General features: G+C 37.8%; 1 protein-coding gene across 16 annotated transcripts in view; it reads left to right on the top strand.

The window, feature by feature from the left end:
* Positions 1-15,445, top strand: part of hdac5 (histone deacetylase 5) — a 316,103-nt gene that overhangs the window by 201,051 nt on the left and 99,607 nt on the right. For all 16 annotated transcript variants that reach the window (XM_059638855.1, XM_059638854.1, XM_059638860.1 and 13 more), the window contains 5 exons: positions 781-912; positions 4,248-4,360; positions 7,370-7,504; positions 8,706-8,928; positions 12,633-12,847. In XM_059638855.1, coding sequence (XP_059494838.1) covers positions 781-912; positions 4,248-4,360; positions 7,370-7,504; positions 8,706-8,928; positions 12,633-12,847 — 818 coding nt within the window. The remainder of the gene's footprint in view (positions 1-780; positions 913-4,247; positions 4,361-7,369; positions 7,505-8,705; positions 8,929-12,632; positions 12,848-15,445) is intronic.

Raw genomic sequence — 15,445 nt, 5'->3', positions numbered from 1 at the left:
TGTGATGTCCTTCAAGTCTTAAAATTGCTTTTGCATTTATTTATGAGATATTTTATAATTAAAAGGAGCAGAAAGGCCTCTTGATGTAAACAATGGTACAGATCTAAATTTTATCACTTTTTAATGTTCTGCTGTGTAACCCATCATTGACACTGTATAATAGCTTTTCCCGTGTGAATGGTTGTTTTGAGCGAGTTTTTCATTTGTTTTCAATATTTCATCAGGGTCAATAACATAGTATTCATGAAAATGACACGTCAGTATTCTGAAGTTTGTGTTTTTCGATATTGGAACAAATCTAATAGTATGTAAAAATAAAAACAAAAGTTAGAAGTTTGCGACTGATGTCAATGAGCAGAAGTCAGTAGACCTACAGTCTTAAATAGAGATAGTAAGAGCTGCCAGTGCTGGAGTCAGAGATTATACAGTGTGAAGCTGGAGGAGCACAGTGGTCCAGGCAGCATCAGAGGAGCAGGATAGTTGACGTTTCGGGTAAGTATCCTTCTTCAGAAAAGACTTACGGTCTTAACTTTTTAATGGGACTTTTCTTCACAAGTGGCAAACTAATCAGAAACTGTATTCGTATAAATGTGTTCTGGTCTGCAACCGTTAATTTATAACTTGAGGAAAGCAAAATTTTGAGGCAATAATCTGGTGTCATTCAGTTAATTGTCACTTAGTAAAACCTCCTCCCTTCTTCATTCCAGTACTTGCTTTTTAAGGCAAAAAAAAATTTTCAAAGCTAAGTTTTAATTTTTTTTCTTGAAATAATGTACACAGCTTCTGAACCCAATTTGAAAGTACGTTCCAGATTAAAACAGAAAGTGGCTGAGAGGAGAAGCAGCCCGCTATTGAGGAGGAAGGATGGCACAATAATTAGTACATTCAAGAAGAGAGCTATCGAAATCACAGGTAAGTTTGCAGATTTGAATAGAGTGTGTGTTGCATCATCTGACATTTAAAATCTGAAACTAAAATAAAGCACATCCAGTAGTGATTTTTACTGCCTTGTTATTATGTCTGCTGCTAAAACTTGTTTTAAATAAAAAAACTAAAATAGTAATCTTTCCCTCGTTAAAATGTTAACTGGTTGCTGAGGGACAGTTCCACAGGTGGTAAAGGCTCATCATTGTCTTATCCAAAATGTGTGTACCTCAACATGATTTTGCTTCTAAGTACCAAAGACCAAAAAAATTCTGTCCTATCCATATCCAAAGAAGCAAATCTCAGAAATTACTGGGTAGCAGTCAGAAAAGATAACTGGAATGATTTATTCCACCGTCATCCCAAGATAGTATAATCAAATCTGATGAAACATTCCAAGCCTATATGGTTCAAGCACACACTGAACAAACTTGTTGAGGCCTCAGAGTGTCACACACAGATGACTAAAAGCAAAATGCACAAATGCTATAAACTGAAGCAATGAATACAATGCTGGAAAAACTCACCAGGTCTGGTAGCATCTGTGGAGAGAAATAGAGTCGATGTTTAAGTCTGATCATGACTGACTCTTCTGAAATTCTTTGTAAACAATGGAAAATCAATTCTTCAAAGGCATTAAGCAACTGAATTTTACTTTATAAATTCTACGATCTTTACGTGGTTCTAAAAAACTAATTCTTACATTCCTTTTATTGGATCATTTAAGCACAATGTAATGAAAACTAAATAAAACAATGTACTGTGATGCATAATCCAATAATTAGTTCATTAACATGGAGCTTATTGCATGATACTTTCACTAGTGTATTGTGCTGTGTCTCTGTTTTGAAACTCAGATCTTAATCCTATCATTTTCAGATTTAATTCAGGTTTTGCTGTTTACACAACCTGAATACAGTTGGGCCATGTAAGTCAGAGTCAGTGGTTAACAGTTAGTTCAAGTTTTGCAGAATGATTATATTCCCAAGCCCAATTTCTTTAGCATCTCCCTGTTTGCAAACTTACTCACTGCTATAGATCCAAATGTGTATAGGCGTAGGGACCACAAAAATGGTGTAAACATGATTGAAAGTTGATTATTTGAAGTAACACAGTGGAATGACCAAATGGGGAGAAATACTTTTTCATTATGTTTGGAAAATCCTTAAAAATGTCTGAACTATTAACAATTTCATAAGACTGGAGGCAGAGAAGGTAAAGAAATGAATGAAAACAAGGCAAGAGAAGAAAATAAATATACAAGCACGCTCTGACTGTTGCTAGAGCAGTCTAACATTCGACTTCCTGTATGATGACAAAATGGAAGAGCAGCTTTGTGAGGTGATTTTTGAGAAGGGTTTCTCTCTCTTGACACTCTACACTATTTTAATTTAGATTTGCTGCATCTCATAAAATCATGCATGGCTTGTCTCGTTGGTTGTGCCAGTTATATGATGTACATGAGCAGTATGGGGCTTTTTTGCAGTCGTGTCACTGCTCTGTATCTGACTCTCTTCTGACCCAGATTTAATAAAGATGTTCCATAATGATCAGTACAGGGTTGTTGCTGTTGCAATGTCTCCATGTATGTTGTCGTCTGCTGGTTGAAGTTAATTGAATTTTCCTTGCTGAGGGTGTCTGTTTTTTTCATCTGTTCTACTAGTAACGTGATATACAATAGCAAAGCTGTTTGCTCATTGATTTGATGATTAATCAGGTATTCATATTTTAATATTATGCCATCTGCTATCATGGTCTCCAAGAGGAAAAGTCCTCTAGGGCATTGACTGCCTGTAAAGAGAGATATGCACTTCTCAGAGCAGATACGAGTGCCAGCATGTGGGTGCAGCATGTCCAGACAGCTTGGCCTGACTCAGTGTTCTTGATCCTCTTCCTTCACATTGTTGAGGTGGAAATTTATTTTTGGACGATCATAAATATAAGTAAAAGAGCAACAAAGTAATTAATACAAAGGCTTACTAGAATATATGGAAGTAGAACAGATTGGTAGAAGAGAACAAGCAAATCCAGGCAGCAATAATTGTAGATTTGCTAAATTAATCTTGAGTATTGCTGAAAAACAACGCACTTGGTCAAAGCTTTTCATTCTGCAAATTGACAAGGATACCAGTTCTAGAGGCAAATCAACAGAACATTGTTGGAGAGTGCTGAGTGTGCAAAGAATTACACTGACAACAAATTGAAGATTGCCATTTGGGCTCACAGTGTGCTACACTTCCTTGTACTCGAAGCTATTTATGTGAAAACACAGGGTCCTGTTCTTTGCACGTGGAAATAACGTTGACGCATACTTCAAATCAGCAAAATAGATTACAGTGATTCAGTGGTTAATTTTTCAGGCAGTGCCTTTATCGATCCAAGTCAACCTACCCAATTTAAAATTTAAACAAAGCAATCAGTTAACTGTCGATAGCATTAATGGGTATCTTCTCCAGTGACGATGCTTCTACTAATCTCAATTCATTTACTAACTAATCAACACTTTCCTCTTAGGCAGTATAAATATTGGTTGCCCTTTGAATTGGTGTTCCTGTATTTTGTTCTGATGAAAATAAGATGGAAAGCTTCAATGAAGTCTTATTTTTCAGCAATGCTGAAGTTTTGTAAGTCTAAACAAGTTTGTCAGCCTTAAGGCTTTTAAATTTTGTTGTATAACTCGGTGCCTAGCTTCCATAGGTACCATTATTCTTTCCACAATAAATGTCAATGTTTTAGCTTTGTAGAGAGGAAGTTTGTACTTGGACTATTATAATGGCAAGAGTCCATGTACTTTAAATGGTTCCAGAAAAACTCTTTTACGTTTGTTGCTTTCTGCAAAAATGATGAACTAGATTTTGAATAATGTGCTCTGAAAACCCTGCTGCTTTAAATTATTAAACACTGAAGAAATTTCACTTCCTGAAAAAAGCTAGAGTCTGCTACAGTACCAAATTTCATGTAATTTTCAAATTAGAATAAAGCAACAAAAAATAGTTGTTGTATCCACGATGGTTGTTAAAATAATATTATATATGATTTTCTGCCTGCTCTTGTCATCCAGTAATTTTCCACTCATTAATGTAAACAGTTGGAAAGTTGCTAGTTGAAAAGTGCAGAAGTCACAAAACCTGATCAGTGAGTCAGTTGAACTCTTTTGCTGTTTCAAATTGAAAAACGACAAACTTGTTCCTTGAATGAATGTGTATCTGTTGCTTGTTTCTGTAGTGAGTTTTAATCTATACTTCTTGGTCTTGAGCATTTGGTTAGAATATAACAAGGCTGCTATTTCCTTGATGCTAGTTTCTTTGTTTTGATTATTTCAGTTTCCTCAGTCTGTAACAGTGCTCCTGGGTCTGGCCCTAGTTCTCCGAACAGTTCAAACAATATTCCTGCTGAGAACGGAACAACCGGTTCTGTACCCAATATTCATGTTGAGGTAATAGCTTGTACCGACCATTAAATCTTGAAGTCACTTATTTCTAAATATGTCATAATTAGCCTTGTTTTAAATTGTTGCTGTGAAGTCTACAGGCATTAATTTTGTGTGTTGGCATTTTTAGTATTAGTACTAATTAAGTTGTAGCACCATTATAAGTACATTAATTGAAAATAATTTGAGAGTCTGATCGTTGGTTGTCAGAAGATAATAGATAAAGAGTTATATAACATTTCATTGCAGCCTTGAAGATAGCTGTGAAAAATAGCCAGTATTATTGATTATGCTGCAACAAGCCATAAATTTTATTTAAGATCATCTGCAAGCAATGTTTTTATTTCAAAAAAGACTCTCCATTTTGCCTCACCAATATACTTTAACCCTAGTCACAGAAGCCTATGACAGTTTCAACAGTCTATATTTTTTATTTTCTGCAAGTTGTATGCTTTGGGATGGAGACCAGTAGAAAATAGGTTTGGAATGACTGAACTTGCCGAAGTTATTTTTCAATCTCGGCTGAGTTTGACAATGTGCCAACCCACTTCACAACAGTATGTATTTAAGGTTCATGTGACGTTTCACGCCTCCTCTTAAGTTTGATTCATTTAGTTGTGTAGATTTTTGATATTTACTGAAACGCTTAAATTACAGCAAATATGCTGAAGAACTTCTGTTTAATGTACTATGGGTTATTGTTCCTTAGCCACTTGTGACATTATTATTTCTGAGCAAACTACTTTAATGCTTTACAACTTTTGGCTGAATATTAACTGTTGTCTTATCGTATCCCTTTCCTAAAAAGACCCCTAATGCACAATCTCAAATCAGAAAATATGTAATTAAAATTTTCATCAGTAATTTGCTTTCTTAAGTCATGATTGTGTTGCTAGATTATGTTTGTATTTGACTTACTATTTTAGCAAGTGAAGTTTCATGTGACTCAAACTTGCTGCCTATACCCATTAGCCTAAACTGTTAGAATGTTCAGCTCAATTACTCTTGTGCTGTTTACAAATAATTTAACCTTGAGGCTATTGAGACTGCAAACTTTCAGAATATGAAGCTTTCTGAAATGTCAAGCATGCTATCATGCATTCTGACTAAGGATGACTCATTCTGATATCCAGAATAAAAATTGCGTCATGGTTTTTCATTATTAAGTATTTATGAAGGTTCCTTTTTTTTTGCTGCAAGGCCTTTAAGTGTTGAATAAGAAAGAAATATACAGTGGTCTTACCAAAATTTTGCTGCTGGTAGATTTATTGTTCCTGAAAAGGAATACTGAGTCGATAAAAACAGAACTAAGTGTATGCATGTTTGTTTGTACATAATAAACATTGATCATTCCTGCAAAATCCTCCTTGAGGTTAAAATATGAACGTGTAGTTGTCTATGTTTTTAGGATGTTTCCTGTAAAGACTGCCAACTAGTAATCCCTTCTCCCGTAGTATCAAGTATATTGACATGGGAAGCATGTTTTGACAGCATACTATAATCTGAATAATGCTGTTCAGTATAACATTGCTGTTGTACCTTGAACTGAGGTGGAGACATTTTTTTGGGCACTTACACCTAAACAGTTGTTTCTATTGCTTGAATTCTCTTATCTCCACATATGTAGCTAGTGTTCCCTATCACCAGGTTTTCTTGTGGTCAGAAGGGCATGATCACGATCAGTGAAGATGACCTTTCCTGGTTGCAAAACATTGGTTTGAAAATGTCAAGTGTAATACGTCCATTTACATGTGATTTACGTAATCATTCCACTTGGAATGGCGGTTGTCCAATGAAGAGGTGCCATGTCTTTAAAAGAAAGTGTTTTTATTCTGACTGCAAGCAAAAGCATCCTTAGATCCAGATTAGATGAATAATGTAATTGAGTTTCTGCATTTGAAAGCAGGAAGCTGAAAGTTAGGTTTGATGTAATTCCTCAACTACAGTCATCGTAAGTGGTGTCCCAAACTGTTCTCGTCCTTTTCAAGTTTGATGAGACTGAAAAATATTTTGTATGATGGCATGATAAATTATATTGTTAATGTTCTGACTTTTAGTTTAATGTGTTTTTAAGGTTCAAGTTAATTTTGAATTAGACGTTAAACGTGCCTCTCATTGGTCAGAACTGAATTTCATGCAGTGGAAACTTTCACTATGCACTTTAGGAACTTGAGATTGAGTTGAGGTTATCTGTTGCAGGCTCAAGTATAAAGCGTGAGTATTTGATCTGCCTAGTGAAATACTTACAAGGCTGTGATCTTTCAGACCAAATTAATTACATGTTAAAATTTAAAGTAAAATTTTCAGAGATTCAACCTACAAATAAACCTGTTCAGATGTGAATTTTGAATTGATTGAACAAATTCATTTTAAAAAGTCATTATCGGTTCTTTGATTCAGATCCAAATTAAACATGTAACATCCTAAAATCCCTGAAAGCCACATATCAATACGGTGTTGGTTATCATATCCCCAGTGTGAATTGTGATGCGCTGTTCCATTTGCCATTAATTCCATACTTTTCTAAGTTAAAAATGTAGATGGTTCAAACAATATTAGAGGAGCTTAGCTGTTAGATTATTGTTCCATGTTGGTGCTGAAGTTAGAAATTTGTATTATAAACAAAACAAACTCTTTCTGCACTAAATATTCAAAATTCAACTGAACTTTCTTTTAGGCAAAGTAACCCAGTATGTTCCTGTTAATGCCCATGAACAGCAACGTTCAAATGCCCTCATGCCCACAATGAATATTGTCACCATCATACCTATACTCAAACTGACCAGTAATGAAATTGAGATCTGAATACAGTCTTGCTGAATATGGCTGTGAATTGTTGATGCAAATTTAGAACGGTGTATTTCTTCCCAGAATGCAATCGTCATGTTCTGCTCAAGTGTGGCATGTTAGGCTGATTCATATAAAAAGCAACATCAAGTCCACTTGGAGAAAGAATAGTACTTTGTTAAGTCAGCGCCTCAACAACATGTAAAGCATTGTTTTTTTAATCCACAGCATATGCATCCACATCACAAAGCAGTGAACGCTGATGGGTCAGCAAGTCAGCTCAGCCTGTACACATCTCCTTCACTACCAAACATTTCCCTGGGGCTGCCAGCTACAGTAGCAGTATCCAATGCACAGATCAATGTAAGTAAACAGTTTCATTTTGTGGAAAATGTAGTGCTCCCACTGTGTTCATAAAAATGATCTTAATTAGTTCATTTCTAGTTTAATTTTTAATTGAACAGAATTGTTATTGTTTGACTTTAATTTACAATTAAACAATGGTTTTTGAATGACAGCAAACATGAGGAACTTGAGATTTGGGTGGCAAGTCATGCCAATAAAGCTTTCTTAGCTCCATTTATGTGTTTCTGTGGCACCTTTTGCCTCTTGATTCATAAGAACTTTGGTTCACATTGTGTAGTATTCAACCAAAGTCCTCAGAAGCTTAAACAAAATGAGAAGACATCCCAACCAAGTAATTGTGGGGGGAATAGCACATTGCAAATTAGACCTACTTTAAATAATCCTATGCACTTGGAGAAATGTGGCTTTTTGTTCCAAGTGTTTTTGAGAGATTGTCAAAACAGAGCACTCGCTGTTTCTTACCATGTGTGGCATAAGAATTATTACATATGGAAATAGGTTTTTTAATAATTCGACGCTGATCTTCGGCAAAGTACATCGATCGGCATTTTCTTTTAATGCAACATTGTTATGCTATTTCTCCACTGCATAGAAATTCATAGAATCTCTACAGTGTGGAAACAGGCCATTTGGCCCAACAAGTCCGCACCACCCCTCCGAAGAGCATTCCACCCAGACCCATTCCCCTGCTCCTGCATTTCCCATGTCTAACCCAGCTAACTAAACATCCTTGGGTGCTATGGGCAATTTAGCACACCAATCCACCTACCCTGCACATATTTGGACTGTGGAGCACCTGGAGGAAACCCACGCAGACAGGGGAGAATATGCAAACTCCACACAGACAATTTCCTGAGTCTAGAATCAAGCCTGGCACAGTGAGGCAGCAGTGCGAACTACTGAGCCACCCTTGTAGAGTCTGTGTGCAGAGGATTAGTATGAAAACACTTAATTATCAAATAGGCCATTACAGTTTAAAAATGTTTGGCTGTTGGTGGCTTTCCTGTTTTATTCTGCAGTTTTTATCCTGATCTAAACTTTGTTTTCGTTCTTCATTCTTTTCAGCCTGCTGTAAATATAAGGTTGAAAAGAATGAACAGTAAAATGGTATAAATGGGTAGAAGGGAGGGAGATGCAAGTCCTCTTATAAAATGTACTTGTTTTTGTTTGAATAATGCCCTTTTTTGACCATTTACAGGCTTCACAAAAAATGTCAGCACAGCAAGAAGCGGAAAGGCAAGCTATTCAGTCTTTGCGTCAGGGTGGTGCCTTAACAGGGAAGTTCGTGAGTACCACCTCGCTACCATCTGGTTTGCCCACAACAGCAGTTGAAGGAGAAACCAATACTCACAGCCACCCCTCGCTCCTTCAACATGTTCTGCTTCTAGAACAAGCTCGACAGCAAAATGCTTTGATAGCTGGTGAATAGTTTTTACTAAAGTCTTCACAACGTATTGGAAAATTTATGGCACAGATTGAGAGAGACGGATCCCAAATTGATAATGATTGTCAGGTTTATAATTGTCATTTGTACAGTTTATGATTATTGTAATTCTTTTAAGAGCAATAAGGTTTTTAAAGCATGCCTTGACAGATCTGATAGGGTAATCAATGCAGAATAATCTAAGAATCTGTGAAGTGAAGAATTGATTTTACAGGAAAAGTGTATTTCCTGTGTATTTACTAATGACCAATGTTGGAAGTAGATAAATTCACTACATTACTGTTGTCATCTGAATATTTTATATCATTAGGTCCAATTTTACCTTTTTTCTGCTGATGTACCTCCCATTTTGAAAAATTATTCAAAGTCAAACCAACGAACTGTAGATGCTGGAAATGAGAAACCAAAACAGGAATTTCTGGAAAGAACTCAGCAGGTCTGGCAGTATCTGTGGAGAGAAAGCAAAGTTATATTTTGAGTCAAAGATAGTAGGAACTGCCGATGCTGGAGAATCTGAGATAACACAGTGTGAAGCTGTGGCTAACAATGGGTTGTTTGTAACCTATGTGATGACAAGGCCTAATGTATGAGGCTTGGGTTAAGAACGTGGGAGAAGGTACTCAAGCTCTGAAATAGTTGAACTCAATATTGAGTCAAGAAGGCTATAGAGTCCTCATGCAGAAATGAGTTGTTATTCCTCCAGCTTACACCAAGCTTCACTGGAGCACTGCAGCAAGCCCAAAGCAGAGATGTTGACCAGTGAGCTGGACGGTGTGTCCAAATGGAAAGCAACCGGAAGCTCAGGGTGACTTTTGTGGGCAGAATATCAGTGTTTTGCAGAGCCAGCTCCCAGTCTGCATTTCATTTCGCCAATGTAGAGGAGACCACACTGTGAGCAGACTAGATTGTCTGCTAGATTGTCTAGATGTAGACTAGATTGAGTGAACTGCAGGTAAATTGATGTTTCACCTGGAAGGGTATGTTGGGGCATTGAATAGTAAGGAGGAAGTAAATGGGCAGGTGTAACACCTTCTGTGATTGCATGGGAAGGTGCAGTCGGGATGTGGAAGAGACTTTGAGAGTGGAGGAGAAGTGGACCCAGATGTCCTGGAGGGAATGGTCCCTTTGGAAGGCTGACAAGGGAGGGGAAGTGACAGTGTGCCTGGCTTTGGCATCTGATAAGAAGTGGCAGAAATGGCAGCTACTGATCCTTTGGATGTGGAAGTCGATGCTGATGGGATATTACGTGAGGATGATGGGGACACTATCACTGGGAGATGCGTCGGACACGGCTGAGACTCCTGTCAACCGTGGTGGTGGGGAATCTGCAGTTGAAGAGGAGGAGGGTGGACGTTTTGGAGGCGCCCTTGTAGACGTTGGCAACATCAGAGCAGATGCAACGGAGAGAGAAGAACTGGGAGAGTGGAATACAAGTTTTACAGGAAGAAGAGTGTGAGAATGTATTGTCAGAGGAACTGTGGATTGGTGAGTTGGTGGGGCAGCACAGTGGCACAATGGTTAGCACTGCTGCCTCACAGCAACAGGGACCCAGGTTCAATTCCGGCCTTGGGTGTCTGTGTGGAGTTTGCACATTCTCCCGTGTCTGCGTGTTTCCTCTGTATTCTCCAGTTTCCTCCCACAGTCCAAAGATGTGCAGATTAGGTGGATTGGCCATGCTAAATTGCGCGTTGTGTCCAGGGGTGTGTAACTTAGGTGGGTTATAGGGGGAATGGGTCTGGGTGGGATGCACTGAGGTTCGGTGTGGACTAGTTGGGCCAAAGGGCCTGTTTCCACACCGTAGGGATTCTAATTCTAATTCTTGTAGTTGATATCAGTGGCCAGCCTATCCCAAGAAATCTAAACAGATATCGAAGAAGAGAGGAGTCAAATATAGACCAGGTGAGAAAGTGAGAGCAGGGTGGAAAATTGGAAGCGAAATTGAAAAACTTTTCCAGTTCTGGGCGAGAGAGGGAAGCAGCATCGATGACGTCATCCGTGTTCTGGAGAAAGCGTTGTGGATGGGGCCACATTAAGACTTGAACAAGGAACTTGCCACGTGCCCCACAGTGAGACAGGCATAACTAGACCCTGTGTGGAAACCAATGGCATCCCACCCAGACCCATCCCCTGATAACACACCTAATCTACACATCCCTGAACACTATGAGCAATTTAGCATGGCCAATCCACCTAACCTGCACATCTTTGGACAGTAGGAGGAAACCAGAGCACCCGGAGGAAACCCACGCAGACACGGGGAGAATGTGCAAACCCTACGCAGATAGTCGCCCAAGGGTGGAATCGAACCCGGGTCCCTGGCGGTATATTGTGAATAGTTAGTTGTCTGTCTCCTGGAAACAAACCAGTATTATGAGCTATTCAAATCTTGGCATTTCAGTTTTAATTCATTCAATTATTTCAGTCATATTCCTTAATTTGGAGGAAGTTTTAATATTACGTTATAATGTTAAACTGGAATATTAATTCTGCTTTTGGCTGGAAAATATTTCTTTTCTGTCTGAGGAGTTTTAAATGGTAGTTCGGATGACCCTCTGCCAAATACCATTTCAAATTCAACTAAATGGTAATTGGCATCTCCTGTAAGTTCAGCTATTTCAGACTATGAACACAGTGTAAATCTGAAGAACTATCCTCCATTATTAAATTAACACACATGACTACAAGCAATTCATTGATTAATCATTGTCATTTTGCAATTAAATATACTGACTATTAAATTATATAGTCTTGTTTTACAGGAGCTTGCAGTAGTTAACTTATTTCACTGTTATAAATCAAAACCTTTATGGCTACAACACTGCTGCGAATGAAGTCCTGTGTAATAGTAGAAACATTACATCTTGTTAGTGAAACTCACACTGAGAGGGCAATTTGATTCTTAAAAGATCACGTGCAAAGGTTGAGCGTTTAAGTCCATATTTGTTGACTGTATCCACTTATCTAAATGATTCTATAGGGTTTTAAAGCATTGTAATTGTGAAAAGATTTAATGAATGTTTATAACTATATGTTTAGAGATAAAAAGATTTTTTTTATTAGATTAGATTTCGTAGTGTGGAAACAGGCCCTTTGGCCCAACAAGTCCAAACCGCCCCTTGGTTTTTCTTCTTCTGCTAACTAATTTGGTTTTATTAAAAGAAATATTGTTCTTCAAAGTAGTATAGAACATAGAAAAGTACAGCACAGTTACAGACCCTTTGGTCCACGATATTGTGCCGTGGAATATTCCTAATCCAAAAATAAAATAACCTAACCTACATTCCCCTCAATTCACTGCTGTCCATGTGCATGTCCAGCAGTCGCTTAAATGTCACTAATGACTCCGCTTCCACGACTAAAAGAGCTGTTAATTTGTTTGGACTTTTGCCTATGTTGTTACAAGCTCTGGAAATAGGGAAACAATGTACAGATATTACTTCTAATATTTTGCAAAATTGTAAAGGAGTATTATTTATTATCCCTGTTTTTTGGTCATGCTTCACTCATTTGAACAGTTTGCAATGATTGATTTTATTTCTGAAGTTAAAAGTGAAGCTGTACACTTCTCATAAATTTATCTATCAGTACCTAGAATATTACAGAATTGTTCGTGGACAATATTCGAATGTGAAAACATAGGCAAAGATCAACAGTAATATTCTTGTAACATTTACTACTCAGTGCCTGTCCATACACAATCACCTTTGGTGAAAGGAGAGAGAGTTTCCACCAATCTTCGAACAGTGAACAAGTTGCCTCGGCACCGCCCGCTAAGTCGTACCCAATCAGCTCCTCTGCCCCAGAGTCCACAGGCTTTGCAGCAACTAGTGATGCAGCAACAACACCAACAGTTCTTAGAGAAACAGAAACAGTACCAACAACAAATCCAGCTTAAGGTAAGCAAACAAAGAAAACTGAAAGGTGGCCACTTGCAACTCAAACACTTTCAGAATCTATAATGTACGATTAAAACGTTTACTTTTCAGTCTCCCTCTTTTTAGTCAAAGATTTGGATGCTTTATCATAATGTTGCTATGCTAGAAGGCAAAATTGAAGAATGGAATAACAAGGTTTATATGTACATATATTCTTGTAAGAACCATCTAGTAATATGCAACAGCTTACATTTACGTAGTTTCTTTCATATCTTCACAACTATCAGTGCTGTAGGTCAGAAGAAATTTTGCCTATTGTGCCTGTGCCTGCTCTGTGAATGAGCTATCCATTTAATTCCACTCCCTTGCCTAATCCTGTTCCTCTATAGTTGAAGGCAAAAGCTATCCTTGAACAGCTCAAAAACTAATTAATTACCTTTGGAGTGTACTTGTGCTGTGGGCAAGTATGACAGACAATTTCCATGTCATGAAGTTTCACAATTAGAGTATGGTGTGCAATTTTTGGGGTCTTGCCTAATGAAAGATTTCTTTGCCATAAAAGAAGTGCAATGAAAGTTCACCAAACTAATTCTTTGGATGGAGGGATTGTCTTTTGAGGAAAATTTAAGTGTGCTATATTCTCAAGTTGAGAAGAATAAAAGATTTTTTATAAAACATGCATGAGTAGGGTGGATACCTTTGCTTAGGAGTGGGGAACTGAAATCAGAAGACAGTCTCAAAATAGCAAACAGGCCATTTAGGACTGTGAAAAGGAGCAATTATTTCATTTGGAGTGGTGAATTTTGGGATTCTCTGCACTATAACACTACTGAGTCTTAGTTGTTGAGGGTATTTAAGATATAAATTTAACACATTTCGGCTTGTCAAAAGCATAAAGGGTGAGGAAATAGTACAGAAGATTGATGTTGAAGTGGAGACCAACCATGATCTCATTCAGTGACAAAGCAAATTTAAAGGGCTGAATGGCTGACTCTTATTTATTACGTTTCACATGAAGTAAACAGGTTGGTGACTACACAGTCAGGTTTGGGTATTGATATTAGGCGCGAAGGTAATCTTTATGCTTTGAAAAATTGTGTTGAAATATTTTAAGTACATCTGAGCAGTCAAACCTTAGTTTGATGTGTTATCTAAAAGGGGGTAACTCTAACAGTACACATACGTTGAGTAATAGAATAAAAATGCACAGACACTATTAGGCATTCAGATGATGGAGTTTCGAATTATAATCTTCTGAGAGATGAGTACTTTGAGCCCAGCTGATGTATAATATGTATAGTTGGATATTTTGATAGATACTTTAGAAATATTTTAATTTTAAAAAGTACACAGGAGGACCTTATAAGGCTGGAGGATTTGTGCTATAGGGACAGTCTGAATACGCAAGGGCTTTTTTCCCTGGAATGTCAGAGGCCGAGGGGTATCCTTATGGAGGTTTACAAAATCACAAGGGGCATGGATAGGAAGAAAATCCAAGGTTGTTTCCTCAGGATGGGGAGTCTGAAAGGAGAGGGCATGGGTTTAAGGTGAGAGGAGAAAGGTTTAAGAGGGACCTGAGAGGCACCTTTTTCACGCAGAGGGTGGTACATGTATGGAACGAGTTGCCAGAGGAAGTGGTGGAGGCTCATACAATATCAACATTTAAAGGCTGGACGGGTATATCAATAGGAAGGGTTTAGCGGGATATGGGCCAAATGCTGGCAAATGAGATTAGTTTAATTTAAGATATCTGGTTGACATGGACAGGTTGGACTGAAGGATCTGTTTCTGTGCTGTACAACTTTATGACTGTATGACTCTAAGTGGGATATGAGATAAATGATTAACGCAAAAATGAAAACTTACTTTAAGTAGCGATGTCAGAAGCTAAATTCTACAATGTCTGGGATGGACTTGAGTGGAAAAATTAAAAGAGAAAGCTGTTAAATCCTAAAGAGAAATTGGTCAAAAGACTAAAGAAAAATAATTCTAAATGCTTACAGATGAATATTTGAACACATGAAGGGATGCAGAATATCATAGAATTGCAGAAACCTCAGCATAGAAGGCAGTCTTCCATCAACTGAAATTCAGTTTTCTGCTTTACCTCTTCATCATTTTGCTCCACTCTTTATGTAATTTCATGCTTTTCTGATATATCCATTTTTCTACAAACTTTGATTGTTTCACTTGCTGAACTGGTTCTTTAGTTTGCAGAAGTTTCATTACCCTGCTGGGTAACATCATCAGTGCAGCCTCTGATAAAGCGTTGTTGTATTTTCCTGCCTGCTATTTAAACCCTGGGTCCATTGGAATTGATTATCTCATTTCAGATTTTTCTTTGCAGTGGTACATATGTAGGGTCTAATTCTACATGTTTATTGATGGCCGCCCGGCCGCCTTGGTGGAAAGCCAAGCCTCTAGGAATTCCCGTGCTTGTTTCTGTTTGGTTTGTCCTAGGACCCTGACATCGTCTCAATCGAACTGGTGGACTTCCTTGTCTGTGTGTACGGTGGCAAGTGAGTATTGGTCATGTCTTTTTGTTGTTAGTTGGTGTTCATGTATTCTCATAGCCAGCTTTTTTCCTGACTGTCCAGTGTAATGTTTATTGCAGTCCTT

The sequence above is a fragment of the Stegostoma tigrinum genome, chromosome 31, assembly GCF_030684315.1.
Source record: "Stegostoma tigrinum isolate sSteTig4 chromosome 31, sSteTig4.hap1, whole genome shotgun sequence".
NCBI classification, from domain to species: domain Eukaryota; kingdom Metazoa; phylum Chordata; class Chondrichthyes; order Orectolobiformes; family Stegostomatidae; genus Stegostoma; species Stegostoma tigrinum.
Note: the sequence above shows the minus strand (reverse complement) of the source record. Positions and strands in the feature narration are given on the sequence as shown.